The sequence below is a fragment of the Onychostoma macrolepis genome, chromosome 17, assembly GCF_012432095.1.
Source record: "Onychostoma macrolepis isolate SWU-2019 chromosome 17, ASM1243209v1, whole genome shotgun sequence".
NCBI classification, from domain to species: Eukaryota; Metazoa; Chordata; class Actinopteri; order Cypriniformes; family Cyprinidae; genus Onychostoma; species Onychostoma macrolepis.
Window position 1 is genome coordinate 15,815,106 of NC_081171.1, and position 27,824 is coordinate 15,842,929.

Below are 27,824 nucleotides of genomic sequence, written 5' to 3' on the forward strand. Positions count from 1 at the left end.
TATGAATTGAAGTATTAAACAGGATGAAAAAATGCTATTTGAATTTCAAATTAAGTAATGAGAATATAAAAAAAAAATGCAAAGAAATTAATATAATTACAACTAGAAACGGAAAGTCATTCAGGACACTTCCTGTCGTTTTTGCTTGACAAATAAGCTTAATCTAAAACAAATATAATGTGCAGTCTGGAAGTTATACAACGCTTATAGATAGATTCACGTCTAAATTTGACCCATGCAAACAAGTTTCACCTTCCATAGATCATTTGCTTTGAACTGCCCCAATATCTCCTGAAAAAAAGATACTTTTTTTTTTTTTCATAAGTGCTCTTCTTGGGAGATTTTTTTCAGTTTCTGTGCAAAGTCTGCAAATAATAATTATAAATTTTAATATGAGCTCAAATATTAAATTCTTCAAGACCAAATAATGAGAGCTAAGTTATCCATATTAATTGTACAGCTTGGTAGTCTTGCTGTATGTCAATAATTATCTCATTTTTGTCTATTTGTCTTTCTTCCGAAGGAATTATGAACATCTCAGACAACGTTAATACTTAAATGAAATTAATTGAGAACTTTATTAAAAGAAAAAAAATGAAATCTGTAAATATTAGATAAATTTGTCATTAGTTACCCACCCTCACATCATTTCAAACCTGTATGACTTCCATTATTCTGTGGAACATACAGTACATGAAGATATTTTGAAAAACTCTGTTCAACAAAAGTCAACGAGGTCCAGTGTGTGACAGAATTGTCATTCTAGGTGAACTATCATTTTAAGTGGTTTGTGTAAAAAATTAAGGATTATTAGTGCTAATGCTAAAATGCTATTTCAGTCTTTCTGCTTGAAAAAATGACATGTTACTTGCTGTTTCTTTGAAACTGTTAGTGAAATTTACAAGCAATTTCTGAATGAAACAATTGTTTTTCAGTGTAGGTTTAGGGGATAGGAAATGTCATTAGCTTAGAATAAAGGCAATAGATGTGAATGGAAAGTCCCCACCATGTATATTTTTTTCAGACTGTACCTCCTCTACATCACACAGATGTATCTGTTTGATCTTCTAGTTCATCTTATGATGGCCATACTCTGATAAACATCACACACATTGCAACAGCCTTCATGTACCAAACACACGACGGAATACTGGCGAACGAATGCATTCGTGTTTAGATTTACTGGTGGTTGTGAATGATAATGAGTCTCTAAAGATCTATTTTATGGGGTGTGACCTCATCCTTGCTGCGTGGATGAGTGAGAGGGAGCTTTTTCTGTTGATATACAGACTGTGAACATACAGACCATCTATCTCGACCAAACAGCCCAGCACAGCTTTACCCCACACTCTCAAATGCTGTTTGAGAGCCTGCGGGCAACTCGTTCAGGGGATATGCATCATTATTCCTGTCTGACTCAGGTCTACAGTCTCTTATTGCTGTGTTTTCTTATCAAAAAACCTTTTGAACCAACATAGCTGACCTTCATCATAAGAAAGAGTGATGGGAGGGCAAAGTTTGCCAATTTCCTGGATGCCATTATTCATATATACCACTGCAGTCAGAGGTGCATTATTGGGATATTTGATGAAATAATGACTTTCACATCATAAAACTCCTTCTGTAGCACTTTTCTAGAAATGAGCTAAAGCTGCACCTTGTGTCAAAACACATCATTCTTTCTCATCAGGTACATCCAGAATTTGAACTTTTGATCATTATATGCTCTCCTTCTGCTGCATCATGTCCTGAAATAAGCCATGCAGCCTGAAGCCTCTTTTTCATCTTCATGATCATAAAACTCTTCAAACTCTGGCATGAAAATTAAAGAGGAAACTGACAGCAAAGTTCTGTCACACAAAAATACAAAACCTAAAGCTTTGTTTAATCTTATATAATGAACAGTTTTATTTAGGGAGTCTATGCTAATGTCCATGAACTTCAGCTTTGTCCTCAGGGGACCCATATATTTGTTCCTATGGGAACAGCAACCTTTATTTATTTGTGTTCTTTTTAAATAGTCTTTCATATTAATATCAGTCTGTTTCTGGTAAATAAGGCAGTTTATAGACAGCTATTGGTTACAGAGACAGTAGAACATTGCTCTCTAGTGAAGGATTCATAATCTTTGCATGCATTCATAAACTACGAGGAAGCATCAACAATATGGCACAATATTTTACAAGCTGTCTCATGAGAACAGTAATATACATCGACCATACACTATGTGCGTGTTTAGGAGCTCACTGAAAAACGAATGGCAAGGTACGTTGGGTCCTCGACAGCAGCTGAACGATGAACGTTCACAGGATTCAGATATTTTCCGCAGAAAAACTATGTCATAATTAAGTCATGAACGTGTCAAAACACATGAGAGGCGTGTAACATCAATAGCATCTTTTAAACTTGATGAGTTTGTGGAAGGCTTGTTTGAAGTCATCATTGAAGGCAGTGTAGATGACTGGATTGATGAGCGAGTTGAGGTACCCCAGCCAGGTGAACACATCAAAGAGCACAGGATGAAACCAGCAGTCTTTACAGACCCCCATCACCAGCGTGAACACGAAGAACGGGAGCCAGCACACTATAAACGCACCCAGAATAATCCCAAGAGTTTTGGTGGCCTTCTTCTCCCGAGCAGCACAAAGACGCTTTCTTTCTAGCACGCTATCAGCCAGCTTCACTTTCACACTGTTCGTGAAAAGAGGAGACCCTCCTCCCCCACCTCCACCACCTCCTCCTCCTCCTCCTCCAGGATGAAGCTGTCCCTCCTGATTAGAAGTGGAGTTCAGCGAGCAGAGTGAAGAACCTGCCGAGTTCTGGATGAGCTGAGCAGCGGTGAACCGTTTTCCGCTGGTCGCTGGTGTTTTGAAGATCCTGGAGCGAGCCGCCACGTAGATACGCCCATAGAGAATCATCAAGAGGACCGTGGGAACATAAAATGCACCGAATGTGGAATAGAGCGTGTAGGAGATCTGGTCGGTGTTGACCATGCACTCCGTGAGCTCCTCGTGGGCCTTCGCCTGCCGCCAGAAGAGAGGAGGCAAGGAGATGGAGACCGAGATCACCCACACTACGCCAATCATTAGCGCCGCTCGCCGCATGGTGCGACGCTTCGAGTATTCCAGAGCATCGGTAATGGCCCAGTATCGGTCGAGCGCGATCACGCACAGGTGCAGAATGGAAGCTGTGCAGAACGTTATGTCAGATGATAGCCAGATATCACACACGATCTGACCCAGGGTCCAAGTCTTACTGACCGTGTACACAATGCTGATCGGCATGACTAAAATGGATACCAGGAGGTCTGTCACTGCAAGAGAGCCGATCAAGAAGTTGGCGGGGGTGTGAAGTTTGCGTGTGAGGAAAATGGTAGCGATCACGAAAGCGTTGGACAGAGCGGTGGCCAAAGTGACGATAGCTAGCATGGCAGAGATGGAAATCTGTAGGCTGAGGAGTGTAGCGTCATCCCAGGACTCCAGGGTTGTGGGACTGACTGTGGCATTGATGAGGAAGAACTCATCTGAACTGTTCAGCAGATCCATGTTGCATGGTTCAACAGCACTTCATATCATCTATACATGATTCTTAGCATAAAGGATCAATTAATCCATGAAAAAATCTTGGGTAAAAAAGTTATTTAGTTTGTTAGTTGTAGATATTGGTGATGCTTTGCCTTTGTGAAGGTCATGGCTGATAAATGTGAGCAGTAATTCATATTGTGACTGTTTCTAATGGTTTTATTTTTGTTTTTTTGTGCAGTATGTTGACGTGCACAGAAAGTTAAATGCCACAGAACAAACAAGGAAGCAGTTTTAACCTTTGTGTTTGAATTTGAGTTATAAAAATATTCCTTTAGCCCTTAAATCACTGCTCATTATTTTCTTTATGGTCTCTTATTCTACCATGAGAACTGAAGATCCTTCAATTTCGGCTCTTATGAACTGCTGGAAGACTTTTCAAATTATTCTCCTGTTGGTCTGCAAAGGCTTTGCTGTTTCAGACTAATGGGACAGAATATTCCTTTATTTCCTGTAGATCCACTGATGGCTGCAAATAGTTTATAGAAAGTGTACCACAAGCTGTACAAATTCTTGTTTTGAGTATTGTCCTTAAGAATGCTTTAGTCCAGATGAAAGGATTCAATCCAAATGAAGATCTGGAAGAGAGAAAAAGAAAGAGAATGAAGAATGGGAAAGTCAGAGAAAACTTTATGATTTTGGTCATTACTTGGGGTCAACTGATTATTGGCGCCAATATTAAGCATTTTTATGGTTATCCGTTTCGTCATTTTCAAAACTGGTTTGCAGATAAAATAATTTAAACACATTTAAACAAAGTTTTTGTCAGAGCCCTTATTATTCTTAATTTTGGCATTAATTTTCAATTTTTACACCAGACAAATATATTGGTGCAAAATATCGTTTGTCGACCTACTTGATCTGTAATTATCGGTATCAGCATCGGATCTGAAAAACACATATCGTTTGACCCCTAGTCTTTACATATACAACAGTTAATCTTTAAGAAATATACTAAGAAGTTCTGACTGCTCAAAATTGCTGGAAAACATAATACAGAATGACTCTATAATGTTTTGCCTTGAATGCCAAAAATTTTTCGCAAAGGTGTCTCTAAATGTGAATTTAATGTTGTATAAGGTATAATTTAGCTAGCAGCTGGAAATAACTTTTTCAGTTTCCAGAGCTCTTAATCTACCTACACACTATTTTGCAGCATTACATGCCTGAAGTGCTTGAAAATATTAAAAAGCAATATTCACATTCTTTCTTGCACAAACCAACCCACCATAATAACATCCACTGTGCCTGCACAAATCAAGATACTTGCTCATAAATGGAATTCATTAATTTTCTGATATCTTCATCAAAAAACTTGTAAATTTATGTAATAAGTTTTGCCTCCATTAACATATTTCTTTACCCTTGGCTCTGCTTTTCAGACTCGAGCTTTGATTGATGAGTATCTAGAGTATTATAGAGCCTCGAGGGGAAACCTGTCACCAAGGAGCTTCCAGAGTTCCTGTGTCTGACTAACAATGTGCCATGACACCTTCAAGCATTCTGGTTCTGGCCTGGTGGAAAAAAGAAACCAAACTGTGGAGCTCACTCTCCTGCCGTCAGGTCACACACATCAGTCACATCACCTGCCATCATCTTCACTAAAACATTAGCGGTTTCCGCCGGTGTGCTGCAGAGCACACTCACATTTCCTTTTCTTCATAGTTAGAAATACGTGCGTAGGGATATACATATCTGAATATTTATAGAAAAACCTATTGCAAATCGTAGCAAAACAAGTCATGTCTCCGTACATGTCAAACTAAGTGAAAAAAAAATATAATTGTGGTGCAATTTATATTCTATGTGATGCTTTTAGGGCCAAGCATTCAGATTTGAAATTGAAATTCAGCAAAGAAAACATGTCCACTGCCCTTCATGTATAAAACATGCCATTTCCATACTTGTAATTGAAAGCATAAAGGTCACACACATCCCAACAGCACCTGACACCTTTTCTGGTAAATAGTGTTGGTGTACCTAGTAGCCAGGATGAAATGCAGAGCATCTCAACAACAAAACAGCAGGTTAACCCAATACATAGCACAAAAACATTGCCATTCCAGGTTCAGTACAACTTAAGCTCAAACAACACAAATTTGTGTTTCGGTATCGGTAAGATTTTTTAAATGTTTTTGAAAGATCTATCTTATGCTCACCACGGAAATACAGCAAAGCAGCAATATTATGAACTACTATTAATTTAAAATAACTGTATTCTTTTTTTTTTTAAACAAGCCTTCAAAAATCATCCTAATATGCTGATTTGGCGCTCAAAAAACATTTCTTCTTATTATCAATTTTGAGAAAAACAGCTGAGTGGCTTAATATTTTTGTGAAAATTGTGAAACATTTTCCAGGATTCTGTGATGAACAGAAAGTTGAGCATTTATTTGAAATATAAATCTTTTGTAATATTGTAAATGTCTTTAGTGTCACTTTAGGTCAATTTAATGCATCCTTGCTGAATAAAAGTATTCATTTATTTGAAAAAATCTTACAGATCCCAAACTTTTAAAACAATACTCTATACTATAATGTAGCCTAAAACAATATGAAATGCGGCCAGCATGTGAGAACTGGGCAAAGACTTCTAAATGTGAGTTTCAGATGTTAAAGGGGATTTAAAATCTACAAACTAAAGAACAAAATTTAGTGCTGTTGTTGTGGTTTGTATCTCTGTAAAACAATGTCATCATTAGCATATACTTCATGTGAGACGACAGGAAACAACAGCGGATTATCTCCACACCAGCAGATCCAACGGGCTGCACGCTAATGAGGCCAACCCGAGGGTATTACCATGCTGTAAATGTTGGCCCAACGTTTTCTCTACTTTTGCTTGGTTCTGTGTAATTGGTGAAAATCAAAATAACAAAATTAAAAACCCAGGTCAATATATCAGAAAGGAAGGAGACTTTGAGACTGTCAGGTTAATTTAACAACTCGAAATGTCTTGCCAGCTATTATTGCCAGAACTAACCGAATCCTCACATACACTCAAACGCACATAACATTTTAAAACGCCTTTGTATTTTGTAATTGCCAGCTTTTATTTGTCAATTGTCCGGTTGGATTTTTATGTGTTTGACTTGACGGCACAGACAAAAAGAGGAAATAGCATAGCACCAAACACACGTCAGAATAAAAAGTTAAATGCCTTCAGGTGCATAGATCCAAAAACAAGTCAAAATATATTGAAGATATGCACACAAAGAACAAAAGCTTACATCAATTTAAATCTAATGTGCAAAAGTGTGAAGTGCAACAAAACATTTTCAGGTTCAACCCAAAGTTTTACAGCACTAAACTTGGCACTTTTTGCACTTTCTATATGGCTTCAGATCTTCGTTCTTGAAAAAAAAAAAAAAATTGGGATTAATTGTCCCTTTAATTGTAAAAATAAAGGAAGCTGAGCTTCTGCATTGCATGCACGTACCAACTAAAAGTTAGGTATTAAAATCTACCCATGTGAAGCTAATAAAAAGCACAGAACAAATACAGTTATAGCGCTACTTAATGGCGTAAGAGAATTGTTCATTCTGTGAGTTGAATATGGTCAGGGATGAGAGTTTATTTTTATTTATTTTTTACACTCAATTTATCTGCAAGTGGTTATAAAATGAAACAGACTGCAGCCATGGTAACAGAACAGATCTGGATGTTATTGGATGATGTCAGTCTTGTATGTTTTTGACATGTGCGTCAGTGGAGTGTTTGAGTGGTATATCCTTGTATTTCTGTGCAAGTACTTGTATTTCGTGAAACAAATAACTCTAAGCTGAACTCAAGCTCTACTGACGGATAACAATCTCGCACACAAAGTTTTCATATCCTCACTCATATCTGAGTATGGCTGGAGTATAAATCTTGCTTCCTAGCTCCATCCGTAATAAGTTAAATCTAAGTCTTCCAATATTTTTTGTTGTTGTTGTTGTGACAGGCAGATAGACTGGGGACCATTTAGTCAATGTGACATATTGCTTCAAAAAACTTTTTGTTTAGAAGGTTTAGGAGTGAAAGCTATTTTCCAACTTGTTTCAATTACAGCTGCAGATAGCAAGCCAACATGACTCAAACAACAGATCATCTCTTGAAAAAGAGCCAATTCATCCACCAATCTGCTGAAAAACAAACTTAACAAAATGTGACAAAAAGTTGAAAATAATGTTTTTTTTAAACAACATTTGAGCAACAATTTTTGTGTATCAGAAAACATTATATTTATATTTAAATTATATATATATATAAAATTGTTCATATTTAACAATTATTCATTTAACAATTAAGTTTTCTTTAATCAATAACAATATTACAAATAATTAAACTTGAATAACTGAAGTCCATTAAAAATTTCAAGTTGCCATTAGCTGATCCTTCCAATTCGTATATATTTTATGAGGTGGTTATTTCGTACAAATTCGTACGACCTCACTCGTACAAATTTGTAGGAATTCATACGAATGACCAACCTTACCATTACAGAAATCAATCAAAATCTTATGAATTAGGACGTACAAATTTGTACAAATTAGCCACCTCGTAAAATACTTACGAATTGGTCATGAGATAGCTTCATAACAAATCTATCTCCAATTTGAATGACTTAAAAAGACCCATGACCTCAGCATTTGCTTTGATAATTGAGCAGAACGGAGGTCCTGAAATCTCCTAAACATGCATTTATACAGGACATGTTTTGGAGGCAATGTGACATTAACGCATACACTATAAATGTTTTCTGTCTTCTTAGATGCAGCTCAGATGTGTAGGAGGAACACTGATCCAGAGTTAACAAAAACCATTGTGCCTCTTCCACCACTCTGGATGATTCACCAGGTAAGTACCACCATTTCACACATTTTCTATTAAGAAGCACCTTTTGTGGGCATGTGATAGCAGAACTACTAGGAACCGTAGGAGTTTGTGATGTACTTCTGGAAGGTACGAACAAGGTTCGAAGTTGCTCTAAAGCTTTTGAATTTGGGACTGTGGTGTTTCTGTACTCTCTGTAAAGGTGCATGTGATCTGATGGGATTTGGGATGTACCTTATTGACTTAATGCATTCAGACACTTTCCAAATTTCAAAAACAGTGTGTTTTTTTTTTTTTTTTTGAAGATCAAGCTGTTGTGGGCATAACTGTGGCCTAAGGGCAGAGGGATTGTCATTGTCAGTTTAATGAGGTGAGTTGGGCTGGGAAGTAGTGCAAAGGCTGCGTTAAAGGGTAACATCTCAGCAAAATTCTGCTTCATATGGATTTGAACCGAACCTTCATGATCACATTACCTATGAACTGACAAAATATTATAAAAATACAGTCTTTGAAGGATTTTTTTATGTTTCTGAAAGAAGTATCTTATGCTCACCTAGCCTTAATTTATTTATTTTTTAAAAACCAATATTGTAAATGTTATCAAAATTAATTAAATATTATCCATAATATAAAATTTTCTGGTAGTTGCTTTTGTATGAAAGCCTTTGCCCAGTACATAACTGTAAATTTGAAATGTAAATGCCTGTGTCCAACAAATAGGTCAAAAACTGTAATACAAGTCTACCCAAGGCCCAACTGAGAGATTCTCTGACCTTTCTCCTCTCCTGTCAGGTCTGATAACCGTCACATTTGCACCAAAAAAACACTGAAAAAAAAAACTGGGTGCGAAGTATGCCGGCAGGCTTCACATGTCTCTTTGATACCGTTTGACCTCCTTCATTTTTGCCTTTCAACATCATCTCCTCCCACTCTTGCCCTTGTTGCTGTGTTCGGCTTTGGCTCTGAACTTTGTGAAGTTTTGAACAGTGATGAGCGGACAAGTGGTATTATTCAGGGTGTTGATGTGTGTAAAAGCCTACTGATGTAGACTTAAGCACAACTGGGGGCAGTTGTGGCCTGATGATAGAGAGTTGGACTTGTAGCCCGAAGGTCGCGAGTTCGAGTCTCAGGTCCGGCAGGGATTGTAGGTGGGGGAGTGAATAACCAGCACTCTCTCCACCTTCAATACCACAACTGAGATGAGACCCTTGAGCAAGGCACCGGGCGCTGCCCACTGCTCTGGGTGTGTGTTCACTACAGTGTGTGTGCACTTGGATGGGTTAAATGCAGAGCACAAATTCCGAGTATGGGTCACCATACTTGGCCACACATAACTTCACTTTCACTTCAACTGGAGACATGAATTAAACAACCAGAGCTTCCTGTGAGTTACTAATTGACTTAAAGTTACAAGGGCAATAAGGTGGATCAGGACACATTAAAAGAATTTCGGTTACTATATTGCATCAGAACTGAATTATTTGTAGAAAATTATCTGTAATATTTTGGTACCAATTAAAAAATATATATATAGAAAAAAAGAGTTCACAAAAAATGTAAATTCTGTCATCATTTACTCCCCCTTGTGTCTTTCCAAACATAGACCTTTGTTCTATGTAAAACAGAAGATATTCTGACAACACCATGGACTTCACTGTACATTGTACAATACACAAAAAAAAACAAGCCTTAAAAAAATAAATTAAAAAATCTTGTTTTGCGTAAATGTAAGTGTAAGTAAAATATTTTTTCCTTTTTAAAGGTTAAATACAAAATCAAAGATGTATTTGTATTATATGAAATTATACTATTTTCTGACGCACATAAATAGTTTGCTAAGAAATAGATACAATGCATTTTTTGATCACTAATATAATTTAAACTATCTAAAAAATTATGACTGAAAATATTGGCAGAGAAAGAGTAAAACTGAACTACCAGCAGAAAAAAAAGCATTACTGTTGAATTATATATATATATATATTGACACATAAATTGTTGCTAAATGATTTAAAAAATGATCATTTAAAATATTGACAGGGCAAGTGCAATTTGGTGTCAATTTTCCTGACACACATGAATTGTTGCTAAAGCTAGTCTTTTTTTTTTATCAATAACATAACTTAAACCATTTAAAAACTGATAATTGAACATATAGACAGGGCAAGTGCATATCAGAGCTACCAGGAGAAAAAAGCATTATTGTTGATCCCTGTAAGGTAATGCATATGGGGAAAGATGCAAATCAAAAACAGACAGCAGCAATCAAGTTGCGGTCTGGTACCGTAATTGACACACAAGCACATAGACTATTCTGTCAAACAGCTCAGTGCATCTCTGCATTTGTGTATGGAGCTAGTCAAATTGATTTTTCAGATCTAGTTGTCTTCACTGAAGGATTACGATTCTAGCAAGCTCCAAGGACCAGTTCAATATCGGCGTGCAAGCAGTGACCTTAATTTGTAGAGCTCTATGCAATCCTATTGAGTTTCTGATCCAGGGTAAACTTTCATTCAGCAGTAAGGTATATGGTCACACAGGTTTATTCAAATGGAGCTTAGAAGAACCAATAAATGCATGATGTAATGAGTTATCTGATCGGTTTCTCTTCTCTTTTACATAGAACAGCGGTTTTATTTCTGATAATGCAGGCCGTGAACCCTAGATTGCTCCAGAGGGCTGGCGCTGTAATTCCTGCACCGTAGGTCACATTGGGTTGAAAAGCATCTGGTAGATAACAACCGATTGAACTTATATAAAACTCTTTCTTAAGAAAACAGCGCTTCGACTCTTACTGCAGTGTTATCACGTCCCGGTGGTCTTTCCAATCAAATAAGTGCTCAGCCCTGCAAATATATTTTCTTGCCCCTTCAACCTTTTCACTCTTGGTGTGAATGTCATATAGATGTGATTCATCAGAACTTTATGAACCCTGGCCGTTAACGGAGGCTAAGAATGATAAGTGTGAAGGTATTTTGTTGAGGCAGGACGGTTGTTTGCTTTTCTGAATTAAATATTGAAGACCAGGTGAAGTGTGTGGCTTGAGTTTGAAACCTGGGATTCGGTCCAAGCGCCAGAGACTCCGGGCAACGTGCGCTGCATTTAAATGATAGATTCAAGAGCTTTTTGATCACGGGTCAAATATCGTTAGAGTGACATGCAGAGGCTGTGAATATCAATAAACAGAAGAGTCTAAACACACTTGTTCATTTGTGCTGATCAATGTATCTGGGAAGAATCAATATCAATGTAACCTAAGGCTGATTTAACTCATTAAATGGTTGCGATTGAATGGTTTTCCTAAGAGTGATCTATGGAAAACCTAGCAATTATCTACAGGCAAAACAAATTCGATTTTACAAACGGAACGATTGTGCTCAGTACAGAGTCTGAATTGTGTTCAGCAAATAATAAAAGACATTTTCTTTTACAGTTGAAATAAATGTGTCAGATACAAGGTATCAACTCTGCTTTGATCTGTTCATGGGAACATCCTCAATCACCTCAAATCTGGAACCTTGCTGTGCTGAACAGAAGATGCTTGTCAACTCTCATCGGCTGTTCAATCAGTATCTCTACAACTCCATAGAATCCAACAAAGATCCACGAGCATATAGGAAAAGATTGAAAACGCAAAGATTCTAGTGTTGCGATATTTTAAAATGTAGTTTGGCCTCTCATCAGTGTTAAACCAGCTAAGCCGCAAAAGACCCTAAGCCTCACAGTGTTCATGTGATTTTCATCTGTTGCCTTCTTAAACCTTCACTAATCATATAAACCTCTGACTGAATTACATTGCAGAACTCAGAATCCCAGGCTAAACAGTTAGCACTCCTAAAATAGCTCTAGCAGATAAGCCTTCACCGTTTCAATAATAAAATGTCTTTAGTTGTTTGAGGGTAGCTGAGTAGTGAAGACGTTTTGAAGCAGAGTTGAAAATCTTAAAGAAACAGTTCACCCGTCATCATGTACTCACCTTCATGTTGTTCCAAACCTGTGTGACTTATTTACAGACTTCAAGTTCTTCTCAAGCCATGCAATAGATTTGTGAGAGGAACATGCTGAAACTTAGGTCATTATTTACAATAATCTGCTGTATATGTGTCACGTCAGGTTTGACTGACATTGTCAATAAATCAATGATGACATATTTTGTTTTGTTTCTTCCACTAAGATATCAAATGGCTTCAGAAGATTTGGAATAATGCTCAAATGGAATACCTTCATGATGTTGTGTGGAGCTTGACAGTAGGAATGCACCAATATTAAAATTTTGACATATACCAATTAGCTGGTAAAGCTGACAAAAAAAAAAAAAAAAAGTATAGTTTTAAATGCTAGCACCACCTAGTGTCCAATCAGCTGTATTACCGGTCGTTTTGAGCACAGATATTGTATGAAAACATGGGTATTCATTTTAAGATTTGCTAAAGACTACATTTAAAAGTGTTATTTATTTTTAGTCTTTTTAAAGAGCAACTTTAAGCAGGTGTTAGATAATAGAAAAGGTTATCAAAATTAAAAAGGGGAATTGAACATCCGATATCAGTCAATATATATCCAAAAAGAAATGTAAAAAAATTGGCCAATAACCTATATGTTAGGCTACAGATATCATGCATTTGTGAAAAAAGTCAGGCTTGTAATGACATGATGGTGAGTAAATGATGATTTTTTTTTTTTAAATCCTATTTTGGGTGAACTATTTCTTTAAGCCTCTCTGCACCGTTCTTCTCCCAAGCACCGAAACTCTGGGTGAATCACGAAACTGGGACCAATCTAAGCACATAAGGTGAAGAGGTAATCTGTACCATCTGTGGTAAGGAAATAAAAACCAGAGATCATAACAAGGTAAGGCTGACTGTCCTTGTCAGATGAACTCATAGCATTTCTTTCTTTGAAGCATGTTTCGAAGTCATGTTACAATCGTCAAAGCACATGTGTAGAGAAAAACAACCACTGAATTCTCTCAACATTTCAACAAATATTGGAAAACATGTTTAGCCACGGATCTTTGAAACACAGAGACACCTCTGAATGCTTGATGAACACGTTGAGTTCCTCCATCACGTCAGGCTCCACAGAACACAAAGATTGCAGTGACATTGTGGAACCTGGGAAGTGATGAATTTTTAATAGTTCAGAAGAACAGGATTCAATCATCTCTGCTGAGAGCTTGGCCGGCACTGAACCTGAACCTGCTGAATCAGATAACAAGATCACCTGTCTTTTTTTTAAATGAATTCAGCTGGACTTGACCTGAGTTTAAATTAAACCACTTATGAAGGTCAAGACTTGTTCAAAACCTGAACAGCTCAAGGTGGTGGAGATACAGTGCTGTGGGATTTTCTCTTTAAGACTAACTCTTGCTGTATATAACAATCTGGCCCTCAGTGAGAAAAAACCTTTTAAAAAAAAAAACCGCTTCTCCACCAAGATGTCCTATTATTTCAAGGGAGTGATGGACAGAACCTTTTAAAGGGTGATGCTTTTTTCTTTAACGCCAAATTTGTCTATAACACACACACACACACACACACACATATTCAGCAAGGATATCCTCAAAGATATCCAGCTTACGCAAAGCATCGTGAAGTTGCATCAAATGAATCATCAGTTGAAAGAGAGCTAGAATTGAAGAAGACCTTGCTACAGAGGTGTTATATATTTAATTCTGTAAGTGAACAGTAAAGTGGGACAATCCTTGACACATAACACATGCCATTATGTGTGTGAGCGAACATGCCTGTGTGTGAGTTAAAGAAAATGCAGAGATTGTTTGTAATGCTTAGAAAGCGATGACTGTGTTGAAAGCACAATAGAAGCCTGAGATAAACCCTCAGAAGTCACCTTACAAGAGCCTCAGCACTGCACACATTATTGTATTTGGTCAATGAGTTGATATTTTCGTCTCTCATGTCTATCAAAACAAATATATGATGCTCTTTTTTTCTGTGGAACACCAAGAAGAAAGAAAAACCTTATTATGTGTTCCCAAATAAACAAATACATTTGATAAACATGTTGATTAATTGCTCGGTGTCATGCTGTTTGAAAGAAATTAACTATTAAAACAACGACAAATGCACTAAAGTAATGTTTTTAGAACCCTTCAGGGGTTTTTAAAATAATAATTTCTAATATAAATTTAGCAAAATACATAAATTAAGCAAAGCTGTCAAGACAGACTTTTAAAAATCTTTTTTATGCCATATTTGTCTCATGGGTAGAAATTGACTGTAATGACTGGACAGAAATAGAACAGAGAGGCAGTAAATGCTAATGATCTGGAGGTAGTTATATATATTATGTAATCATCCATTACAGAGTAATGAACTCACACACTGGGGAAAAACAATTATAAAATACAGATGACAGAGAGGAGAAAAAAATCATATCTACAAATATGAGTGAGTTCTGAAGAGCAAAAAGTGAAATTAGAAATTAGAGTACTTTAAAGGTTATATTTAAATAATTACAGCTGTAAGGCAAATAAGAAATAGAAATATGTCAAACTATGTCAGCTGCTTCAGCTGGCAAATATTGTGAGGGAATATTACGTATGCCTTGTCAGAACGTTCTTCCTTCAGAAAATCCCAGATTAAAATAGTCTCAATGGGATTAAGCAAAGTTTTTTTTTTTTTTGTATTGTGTTGAGTCAATATGTAGGACTCCAGAATTACCTCGACCAAGACACAAAAGCTTTGAGTTATACTGTTGATGAATTACAAAAAAAAAAAAAAAAAATTCGGACTAATTTAATTTGTCCTACATACAGAAAATACACATGCAATAAATATAGGCTACTTGTTGTTCCCTGCTCTGTATGTCTAGGATATTACATACCTAGTCTATTACAGTCTATATATGTAATGTAAATACATGCAAATAAGATTCATTAAACACACATAGCCAGTTTAGTCAGAAGTTTGATAGCAAATATGCAAATCTCAAATGCAAATAAAATGATATAAATAGATTTATTTGCATGTAAAATTTGTAACCAAACCTCTGGCTACACTGGTCACCCCTGACTAAACTGACTAAATAAGTTGGAATTATCTCCTAAATACAAATACAGCTAAATACATTTACAGGTGCATCTCAATAAATTAAGAATGTTGTGGAAAAGTTAATTTATTTCAGTAATTCAACTCAAATTGTGAAACTCGTGTATTAAATAAATTCAATGCAAACAGACTGAAGTAGTTTAAGTCTTTGGTTCTTTTAATTGTGATGATTTTGGCTCACATTTAACAAAAACCCACCAATTCACTATCTCAACAAATTAGAATACTTCATAAGACCAATAAAAAAACCATTATTAGTGAATTGTTGGCCTTCTGGAAAGTATGTTCATTTACTGTATATGTACTCAATACTTGGTAGGGGCTCCTTTTGCTTTAATTACTGCCTCAATTCGGCGTGGCATGGAGGTGATCAGTTTGTGGCACTGCTGAGGTGGTATGGAAGCCCAGGTTTCTTTGACAGTGGCCTTCAGCTCATCTGCATTTCTTGGTCTCTTGTTTCTCATTTTCCTCTTGACAATACCCCATAGATTCTCTCTGGGGTTCAGGTCTGATGAGTTTGCTGGCCAGTCAAGCACACCAACACCATGGTCATTTAACCAACTTTTGGTGCTTTTGGCAGTGTGGGCAGGTGCCAAATCCTGCTGGAAAATGAAATCAGCATCTTTAAAAAGCTGGTCAGGAGAAGGAAGCATGAACTGCTCCAAAATTTCTTGGTAAACGGGTGCAGTCACTTTGATTTTCAAAAAACACAATGGACCAACACCAGCAGATGACATTGCACCCCAAATCATCACAGACTGTGGAAACTTAACACTGGACTTCAAGCAACTTGGGCTATGAGCTTCTCCACCCTTCCTCCAGACTCTAGGACCTTGGTTTCCAAATGAAATACAAAACTTGCTCTCATCTGAAAAGAGGACTTTGGACCACTGGGCAACAGTCCAGTTCTTCTCCTTAGCCCAGGTAAGATGCCTCTGACGTTGTCTGTGGTTCAGGAGTGGCTTAACAAGAGGAATACGACAACTGTAGCCAAATTGCTTGACACGTCTGTGTGTGGTGGCTCTTGATGCCTTGACCCCAGCCTCAGTCCATTCCTTGTGAAGTTCACCCAAATTCTTGAATCGATTTTGCTTGACAATCCTCATAAGGCTGCGGTTCTCTCGGTTGGTTGTGCATCTTTTTCTTCCACACCTTTTCCTTCCACTCAACTTTCTGTTAACATGCTTGGATACAGCACTCTGTGAACAGCCAGCTTCTTTGGCAATGAATGTTTGTGGCTTACCCTCCTTGTGAAGGGTGTCAATGATTGTCTTCTGGATAACTGTCAGATCAGCAGTCTTCCCCATGATTGTGTAGCCTAGTGAACCAAACTGAGAGACCATTTTGAAGGCTCAGGAAACCTTTGCAGGTGTTTTGAGTTGATTAGCTGATTGGCATGTCACCATATTCTAATTTGTTGAGATAGTGAATTGGTGGGTTTTTGTTAAATGTGAGCCAAAATCATCACAATTAAAAGAACCAAAGACTTAAACTACTTCAGTCTGTGTGCATCGAATTTATTTAATACACGAGTTTCACAATTTGAGTTGAATTACTGAAATAAATGAACTTTTCCACGACATTCTAATTTATTGAGATGCACCTGTACATGCATCCTCTGAATCTGTATTGCTGACAGTGTCTTGTTAATTTACAGGGTGAAGACAAGCTCAACCCCTCTATACTAAATCCATGAACTGGGTTCAGTGTGGGACTGGCGACCGGTGAATATCCCAATACCTTCTTCATGCCAAATCAATTTCACAGGCTTACGTACATGTAATTGGAAAGAAAATGACATACGTTTTCACACACTGACACCTAACAGAACTATTCTGAACTGCCATCCCTTTATTCTGAATGTATGAATATATTAATGCACATACATTTAGACATTTGACATGTTATCTTATCTTATAGCAAAATAAATATTGTGTGTAGTTAAACTGTATAAAGCGAATTATAAAATATATGATTACCTAAAATCTGCAGTAATGATGCTTACTATAAAACCCCAAAAGCATAACTATAAACCATAACGATTATGAAATGAATCCCTGTATACAAAATCCCCATCTACCTGCCATGACTAGTTATCTACTAAAATGAAGACCTGAATTGCTTTGATTCTCCAGAGATGTTGCCAGGGTTACACAAATGCAACATTCCACCGCTCGTGGGCTGATACTGAGACACACAGACTCGTGTTTCGAGCAACAAAAAATAAATAAAAAATAAAAGTGCCAGGTCCTCTCCTCCCTTCCCCAATCTCCTGCTTTCTACATTTAATCTCAGTATAATTTATCTCTTTCATTGATTTCATATAGCTGGAGATGGACAGCCATCCTTAGAGAATATCTATATGGAACATATGTGTGGTGGAGGAGTCAGGTTTTACCCTCACTGTGAGGACCAAATGTACAAAAGGAAACCGGCTTAAGAAATAAACAAAATGATGTATTAATATAAAATATAACAATCTAATGTTTGAAGGTTTTCTATCCAAAAACATTTCTAAATTAAAGCTAAAATGAGTTGAAATTTAAATAGAAAATTGATTGTAGAGACAAACAAACATGGTTAATCTCAAAAGAACAGAGAAGAATATATTCCTCCCACATGCAAAACCTTTGCAACAGAAAAATGAACTTGACTCAGAATTGTGGTAATTAAAAAGGTAAAAAAGATCCTTCAAATGAGTCACCACAGTAAACTAACATGTCTCTGTATTTCCCACTGGATTAGGCTTACAAAGCATCATGTTTCAGAATGCCTATATTCAATTATTTCTCACATTTATGCATCAGGTCTGGTCATTCAGGCAGGTTTGGACAGAGGATTTGCTCGGAGAGGTCACAGCTATCTGCTGACGAATCACGCTGAGCTTTCAAAGAACCAACACATATGCTCCCCTTTCACACCAGCTATCTGTCCATCTCACACACTGCAGTTGTGCTGTGTGTGTGTGTGTGTGTGTGGTGTGTTGGCATGAGAATCAGACAAGGGAGGGTGACAAAGCGGGAGGAAAGAGACGAGAGAAAGGCAAAAAAGTGAGAGAGGAGAAAAGAGCAATTATGCATATGTGATTGAACGACGTTTCCGTTCCGCGAGCTACAGAGATCATTATTGCTCTGTCCTTCATATATAATCACACCACTGCTGGGAGTTTATAGCTACATCCTGATAGACTGTAAAACTCAAACACACATTCACGCTGATCATGGCCATGACCTTTAACAATGGCCATCCATGTCAGGCACGATGCTACACAGACATTTAAAAACTCAGCCTGATTGATTGAGCATCACACCTTAAGGGTAATTAAGGCTGTTAATTAACACCACAGAGGGCTTCCTTCATTTAAAAAAAATTCACCTGCAAACACAATATTAAACCAGCAAACCCATTTAGGCTGTTTTTGGCATCTATAAACCATCTTATTGATGGTGCATTATATGAGTTTCTCGTGCTGATGTTTTCTACCTGCAGTTTGCCTTAGGTTTGTATTAACTTGTAATATAAATCATGATGCTAACTGATTACATGATATGCTATGAGAGCACTTTTCTGCTAGAAATTACAGCTTAAGATGCTATCTGTGTTTTGAAACATGATAAACCCTGCATGGGCTAACTAATGGCCATTACACCTGATAGAAACCAGCAAATGTTCCAAAACACAGCTAATTTTAGCAGAGTTCAGGACAGAGAGGAAACGAGCATCACCTCAAGTAATTCATACACATTCAAGCTTTTACCCCAAGACAACAAGCTTTCTATAATGTGATAGTTTTTGTTGAACGTACTGAACTTGTACGTTTTAATTAACCCACTGACACGCATAAATGTTGACTTCGATTTTAACGTTCAGAAATGAAACGAGAGTCACTGTTTTCTGAGCACCCATCGTTACGGATTCAGACTGAGCAAGATATCGTCAGGTGTTTCAAAAACTTACCAAGCTGAAGTTGCAGGTTTTCATCATTTCATCACGCGGGAGACTTCAAATCAAAGTCACCGATCCGTTTCAAGTCGAGTATCCAAAATAACTTTTACTTTTATGTCGGTCACTTACGCTTTACATACTGTGCGTTGCGCCTTTCATATGGTTAAGGATCATGCATAGTTACATGAGAATCCAAAGCTAGATGAAAACATACTTTATAGCATATATCACTTTAAAAAATCAGAAAAAGCTTTGAATATATGATCACCACCTGAGAATAAAATTATTATTTCATTTACTTAGTGCGCGAAACAACGAGTACGCAAGAGTACACTGTCCCGTTTTGTGCTGCTGCCTTCTGTTCTCTTTCTTCATCCCCCCCTCCCTCTCTCTCTCTCTCTCTCACGCACACGCACCCTCCCTCTCTCTTTTTCTATCTCTGAAGTCCTGCCGCAGCGCTCCTTCTACGTTCTCTGAGGTCCGTCAGTAAATGTCAACAAGTTTTTTTGAATGTCTTTGAAAGCCTTTCTTTCTAACTATCTAATTAACGACTAGAATATTAAACGTTACCTTCGCACTGTTTCCTCTGAGACGCGCAATGAGAGACAGCCAACGGTTCCCACACAGGGTTCCATACTCCCTACACACTAAGCAGGGAACACATCTAATGCATTCATTTAAAATGCATAGTCTTGAAACACAAACAACACTTGAAACATAATATAGGCTATTTGTGTAAATATATTGGTTCACCTCATCTAAACTGGGATGCTTATTGCTCCATTCATTTGGATAACTGTTTTTCCCACTGAAAAGATGTGTTAAAAAAGACACAACCTGTGTTAAATTTGAACACATTAAGGGGTGAGTTCTGGGACCAGGGGCGTCATGCACCCATTATTTTTTAAGGGGGCCCGAGTTGGGGGGTGGGGGTCATCATGTGACACACAGCAGCCACAGAACTTATGTTTTATTTTATTTTATTGTTTTCCTTTTTATTTGAAACATTCACAAACACATTAACTATATCATGAAATATCTTGATTCTCACCTTTATTTTATCATCTATAGTGGGAAATGGTCAAAGTAAAATAATAATGTAATCTATTAACTATACATAAAGACCTGTCTATTTACATAATTAACAGATATGGGTGTCATGCCATAACATATTTTTAATATGACTGACTTTATATTTAATGCGAATTTAACATTGTAAAACATTGTAAGTTAGGCTACTACCAGTAATCATAACACTTTCATTGTACAGAAAGAGAGCAAAGAACATTTACATTATCAAAGAACATTTTCACTGACAGTCTAGAGTTCAAGCACTCTCAAAAACTCCCATTAAAATCACTGAAGCTGTTTACACTGTGAAATGAATATCTTATTTAGCCTACAGATTCGTTCACACATTTGCACATTTACTATTTCTAAGGAGAGAATTCGCCAAAAAGAGGTATTCAGTCAGCGAGCGATTGAAGAAAACACTGGCATTTTAGCAATGACTCATCTGAACGCCTTTGATTGGTCATTGCATTAATAAGCTCAACCGAATCCTGTGTGATTGGTTCTAATGCGCACTGCCAGCCAGCGAACACAGATTTGAATTTAGCAGCTGATGATGACTCACAGAACGTTCTAATCACACCGGTGTGATTGTATTAAATATAGAAAATATTAAATCTGCTATTTTTTGTCTTTTGGAAGCTGCATTCAAAATCCACTTGGCTCAAAGATCTGAGGGGGCACATGCCCCTTCACTTTGAATGGGCATGACGGCTCTGTCTGGGACAACGTTTTTTGTGTTAATTTTAACTCATTCATTGTGTTGATGATTTTAACACAGTAAATGTGTCAGAAAGGTTATCACAAAGATGTGTAAACGTGTATAATTTAACACATTATGTGCTGTCCTTCACTACATACATTATGTAAAAAAAACATAGGCTACATGAAATATTAAACAAAATGTTCGCATTTGATAAAATGAATGGAAAAATCATTGGTTGTTTGGCTTATTGTCAAAATATTTATTATGATGAAATATCAACAATTACATTCATAGAACTGCAGAGTATACAATTTTAAGCAGTCAAAAAGGAAATATCCAACACAGGACAAAACAGTTATTTTCATCTCATTAGGTAACATGACACATAACCCCACCTTCATAATCATTTCACATTTTTCCAAACTTTGCTGGATTGATGTACACTGGTGTACACCAGCTGACAACGTCGATTGTCCTCTATTTGTTTTTCTTCTCTAATCATGTTTGATCTCGCGAGTCTCGAGATCTGGGGTGGGTCTCAAGTTTCGATCTGCTCGAATCATCTCGTGTGTGCGTTCAGAGGATTATAAGGCTAAAAATCGGTTGAACTGTCTTCATGTCTGTGGTCTCCCATGGTTTTAAAATCGGTTAAAGATTTGAAAATCATCAAGTGTGCAGCCAGCTTAAGACAGAGAGAGAGGAGAAAATTCCACATTAGTGTCAATTTATTTTTAACCTACATTTTTAAACCTTTTAAATCTTTTTTACTCTAACATAAGAATATATATTTGTAAGTAACAGCTTGTCAATAACATATACAAACATTTCAGCTGAACAATAAACTAAATTATGACAGATTTAATTTTAATACTTACATATCCTAAATTCTGTCCAAAAATGCTGAGAGCCATAGAGAGAAAGACTCCAATTGAGGATTTAGCCTTCAGCTTGTCTGCAGTGAAGGTGTAGCTGTCTGAGACAAAACACACTAACAGCTACCCCTTCACTGCAGACACATGCAAGCAATCACTATGTGAAGATCTTCCTCCTTCCTACAGTAGTTAACCCACCTGTGCGCTGATGTTAGGTACCTTCCTGGTCATGTGGGACTGCAATGGCAGAGAATCTTCTACCTAATGAAAGATCAAAATAATGCTAAAATATAAACTAAAGTTTATCAATTAAAGAATGCTTGATTTGGTATGAATGAATGATTTAATGTGAGTTTTATTGCAGTGCTTGCCTGAATGGTGAACATAGAAAATGGTCCATCTTCTGATTGGTTCATTTGCTGTGTAATAAACATAATGTAAGACATCACTTATTTGATATAATGTTAGCAAATTTAGATTGAAAGCTACCTGGTCTGAACCAGTGGCTCCATAGCACTTATGAATGAATGAATGATGCATTTATATAGCGCTTTATTGTGTATTGCTATACACCCAAAGTGCTTTACAATCATGTGGGGGGGGGGGTCTCTCCTCAACCACCACCAGTGTGCAGCATCCACTTGGATGATGCGACAGCAGCCACAGGACAACGGCGCCAGTGCGCTCACCGCACACCGCACACCAGCTACAGGTGGAGAGGAGAGAGAGATAGAGCCAATCAAGTGGATGGGGATTATTAGGAGGCCATGATTGACAAGGGCCAGAGGAGGGAATTTGGCCAGGACACCAGTGTTACACCCCTACTCTTTACGATGAGTGTCATGGGATTTTTAATGACCACAGAGAGTCAGGACCTCAGTTTAACGTCTCATCCGAAAGACGGTGCTTTTTTACAGTATAGTATCCCTGTCACTATACTGGGGCGTTAGGACCCACACAGACTGCAGGGTGAGCACCCCCTGCTGGCCTCACTAACACCTCTACCAACAGCTACCTAGTTTTTCCCAGGAGGTCTCCCATCCAGGTACTGACCAGGCTCAGCCCTGCTTAGCTTCCATGGGCAACCGGTCTTGGGCTGCAGGGTGATATGGCTGTGGTATATCACATATTGCTAATCATTTCAGCAAACAGCAAACTTTTAAATACTTTAGACATAATAAATAAAGAGCATTGCTAGCACCATTTCTTTATTGACAAAAAAAAAAAAAAAAAAAAAAAAAAAGAGTAAAATACAGAGTCTAAAAGTGCGGTCACATTTAACGTTACCTTGGCTTGGTGAAATTTTGCGAGCTAAATTCAGTCATTTGTAAAGGTGTTTTCACTCTCGGGAATTTCGAGTGAAAGTGGGAAAAGATTGTCTATTTGAAATCAGTTTTCAACGCGTTTTCGCCGCGCTAACCAGCAGAAAGCTGCTTTATTTACAGTAAAGTTATGTGACTAATGCGCTTCAGCTAACTAATGTTATTTACAATGACCGGGTTTTGCCCACAAAATTTCGCTGTGCCCACACGTTTAAAACATATTAAAACAACAGCAGCGGGAAACATTGCTTTTGGCAATAAATGTAAGCAAAATATGATTTCAAGTAACATTACATCTTACCTCAGGAATCTTGCTAGCAGTCTCCGACGAGAATCGTCTCCTCCGTAGTAAAAAGGTGGTTTTGACGAGCAGTTTTGACGCGAGGGTTAGTCGATTAACATAATAAAGCAATTATGGTAGGCTATACATAGGATATTTTACTTAAAACAATACAGAAGTAAAACGAAATATGTCGCTGTCATTACAGACTAAAATGACTGGATTCTATAACCCTATAATGTTATTGGTTCACATTAGCTCATTTAAATAACGGACGCCTTTAAAAACTGCACTTTAGGGCTTTTCACACTGCCCTTAACCCCGGGTTATCGTCGTTCTAAACACCGCTTTTAACCCCGTGTCAAGACACGTTTCACACCTGTAATTTGAAAGCGGTGTTAGCACCGCATTTTACCCGGGGTTATGAATATATACCGCATTTGTGGTGTTAACCCCGCATTGCGGTGCTAAGTTTGTTCAGTGTGAAACGGAGCGGTATTTGCTTGTTGCTGCTGGACGCTTGGCAACAGACAGCCAATCAGAAATTGAGCAGCGAGGCTCATGTCACACCATTAACAGGAAACGCGCGGCATGTAAACTGCAGCTGGTGAGAAGATAATATTCACATACTTTGCTCCTTATTTTCTTTCTTTTGTACTTTTGTCTTTGTTTTCTTGCCTTTGTGCGTCATGAGGCTGTTCACATGTCGCGCCTAAAAACACGTTAGCAACCATGACCTGCGACTCTTCATAAGACGCAGAAGTTTCAGCAAAGGATAAATGCTGTTCGTCCAATCAGAGACAGTGACACCGCAAATATGCAAATAAGAACGTTAACAGGGGGTTAGGAACATAGACATAATATACATAGACGCCTCATGACATGCTGGAACGCAGCGTCAGTCTATGAGGCGTCTACGTATATTATGTCTATGGTTAGGAATGTACAGTGTGAAACGTCTGTTAATGAATACCCAGGGTTAACAGTTAACCCCAGGCATAGTATGAGCAGTGTGAAACGTGATTACAGATAACCCAGGATTCCGCTTACCCGGGGTTTAGGATGACCCAGGGTTAACAATTTCAAGTGTGAAAAGCCCTATAAAGTGTTAGCACATCGGTCTACACATATTGTGTTAAATGCTGTGTGTAAATACACAAGTTGTGCTGATTTTTAAACTACACATAAATATGTGTAACAGAGGTTATTCTTTTCTACACATTTTTATTTAATATTGATACAAAATGTGTACATTTTTTTAACACATCTTTTCTAAGAGTGTGTTTCTATAGCGGTTCTGAGAACCGTAAGGAATGGTTACAGTTACATTTCCACTTGAGCTTGGTTCAGCATGTCAACATTACAAAACGTTCTTGTCCCAGAATTCTGAGCAGAATATTGGCTAACTGTGCTGAACCGTGCTGATAGAATTGCATGTAGTAACCTAGCCACTCAAGACTGGTCACTTGTTTGTTGTGTGGCTTCTGGTTTCTCTCTGTAACTGGCTAAGCGTGCTATTTGAGCAAAATGAACAGAAATATCTGATCATACTCCATAACCTGGTCGCTATTTATCTCATACTGTCTGTTGTCTCTACTGTCTGAGTAATTCTGAAGAGCTCAGTGAGTTCAGGAGTGGTACTATGACTCGATGCCACTTTTGCAGTGCCAGTTTGTGAAATTACATCCCTGCTAAATATTCAACTGTAAGTGGTATTATTGGAAAGTGGAAGCATTAAGGAACAACAGCAACTGAGTCACGAAGAAGAAGACCATGTGACGTCACAGTGGGCTTACCCAGTGTTGAGGTGCATGGCTGGATCGTAAAAGTTGCATAAATGGGATTCAATACATCACCAAATGCAATGCCAAGTGTTAGATGGAGTTATGGACCACTGGACTCTGCAGCAGTTGTAACGTGGAGTGACGAATCGTGCTTCTCTGACAGGCGAGTCTGGGATGCCAGCAGAATGTTACCTGCCTGACTGCAGCTGTAAAGTTTGGTGGAGGATGGGGGTATTTTACAGGGGTTACTTCCACTGAAGAGATGCCACGACATTTTGGACAAAGTCTCTGTTGGTGTAATGGTCACATGTCCCAATAATTTTGACATATAGTGTATATTTCAATGTCCACTCACATAAAAATGAATAGGAAAAAATAATAATGCTCAATATGGCTGTACCTTCTGTCACAATGACTTGCTGATGACTATGTGTAGGCCATGTATAATTTTGAAAATCCTAAAAGATTCCTATAATCCTAGGCTAAAATCTGTAGTCTTTGATCGTTAGTTTGACATGTTTACCGACAGCCTATTAATGGCTGTTGCGATCAAATTTCACCTCCGATGAAATTCTGGCAGTGTCAGAAGATTTGGCGTACAGTCCTGCAGTGTGACTACCGCCACGATGAATGTCAAACTGTCTCCGTTTTTCAAGACAAGCTATGAGCAGAATTAATGCTAGAGAATTATTCTATCCGCCATAAACTCCGGCCCTCCCGTCCTCTGCTCACAGAATTCATCTGATATGTTGCCTTTTCTATATAAACACTGTTTAGTTAGGTAAAATCTGTAGTCTTTGATCATTAGTTTGACATGTTTACCGACAGCCTATTAATGGCTGTTGCGATCAAATTTCACCTCCGATGAAATTCTGGCAGTGTCAGAAGATTTGGCGTACAGTCCTGCAGTGTGACTACCGCCACGATGAATGTCAAACTGTCTCCATTTTTCAAGACAAGCTATGAGCAGAATTAATGCTAGAGAATTATTCTGCTCACAGAATTCATCTGATATGTTGCCTTTTCTATATAAACACTGGTTGTGCCGCTGTTTTCATGTGGGTGTGTAGAGCTGCATACACTATTCTTCTTAAATACGCTGGTATTGCTGCCGTTCATATACTTTTCATGATAGCCAACATTTCGGTCCCGCGTGCAATGCAGTTCGCATTCACTGGACGTGTATGGGTTGATAATGTAAAACTTCGGACAAGTTTTCTTGTCTTTTTTCCTATTCATTTTCTTGTGCTCACCCGTTTTTAACTCATCTTGACTGTTGTACAGTCTGACATTAATGACAACTGAGATCCCATAGTGTGACATGATCATCATCATATTTGTCTCAGACGACCAAACCGTGGCCAAAATCGCACAGTGTGAGCCGGGCCATGTATAATAAGTTGAAGTTGGCAATTAAAGCACTCAGTATCCTGAGGTGATCATGCGTACAAGACTTATCACATCATTTGAAGATGATCTAAAGGTAAAGTCTAAGGCATTTAATTAAGATCTCTTATGTGATCAGTCAGTTCTAGCTATGTGAATCAGCAACATGAATCAGAATTTGATCAGCTCTGAGAAAACCTGACTCACCTCTGACAGGCTGTTTTGCTAAAGAATGATGAGCCACCTAAGAGTGGAAACCCACAAATTGGTTTGGGAAGGTGTCACACTGCCAGGAATCATTATCAATCCAACGATAACGTTTAAAACCCCGCATGATCTTATTTTCACTGCAAGGAAAAGAAAGCTCTATGTGGTTGAGTGTGTCACACCAGTCTATAAATCAAACAGAGATGTGTGACAAAAACCCAGAACCGCTGTGTATAATGTCCAGCCTTGAGCGATTTAACACAACTCATTCTGAGGATAAATTGCCATTTAGGTTACCAAACATGTGCAGAATCCTGCATAGGAAAATCTGCTGAGCATCAACAATGTTCGTTTGCGATATTTGAAGAGGAAGAGACTAATGTAGCCTATACTATGCCTGTCACACATCATAATAATCATAGACAGATCCCATTGTGACTTTAATCACATAGGGTGCTTTGTATGTATGTGAGTGTGTGAATGAATAGGTGCTTGTATTAAGCTGTGTTTTGATTGAATTGGACGGAAAATTTGGAATCGTTCCACTCAATCTTTTGCTAGTCGTCTGCACTGGATAGATATGTCTATGTCATTCAATCACCACACAATTACTTCTTTGCCAATTTTATGGTGGGCCATGAATCAGTTATGTGTATTCTATGGGATGCAGATTTGGGAAGTTGGAAGTCTACCAAAGACTAGTGAATAATCCCTACGTATGTTTCTAGTACTCAGATCGATTAAACAATATAAGTACTGACTGTTTCTGTGCCATGTTTCATTTG

At 37.8% G+C, this 27,824-nt stretch overlaps 1 protein-coding gene across 3 annotated transcripts; it reads right to left on the reverse strand.

Moving 5' to 3' along the window:
- Window positions 1-1,771: 1,771 nt before the first annotated feature.
- Window positions 1,772-24,325, reverse strand: htr1d (5-hydroxytryptamine (serotonin) receptor 1D, G protein-coupled). Of its 3 annotated transcripts, none has more exons than XM_058749303.1 (2): window positions 23,684-24,325; window positions 1,772-4,159 (listed from the first exon to the last, which is right to left on the reverse strand). In XM_058749303.1, the coding sequence occupies exon 2, from the start codon at window positions 3,543-3,545 to the stop codon at window positions 2,388-2,390; it is 1,158 nt and encodes a 385-aa protein (XP_058605286.1). In that variant the 5' UTR covers window positions 3,546-4,159; window positions 23,684-24,325; the 3' UTR covers window positions 1,772-2,387. The 3 variants fall into 3 exon arrangements, 2 of the variants coding, with proteins under 2 accessions (XP_058605286.1, XP_058605285.1); XM_058749302.1 differs by lacking the exon at window positions 23,684-24,325 and adding an exon at window positions 19,424-19,769; XR_009266719.1 differs by lacking the exon at window positions 1,772-4,159 and adding an exon at window positions 22,431-22,479.
- Between the last annotated feature and the right edge of the window lie 3,499 nt (window positions 24,326-27,824).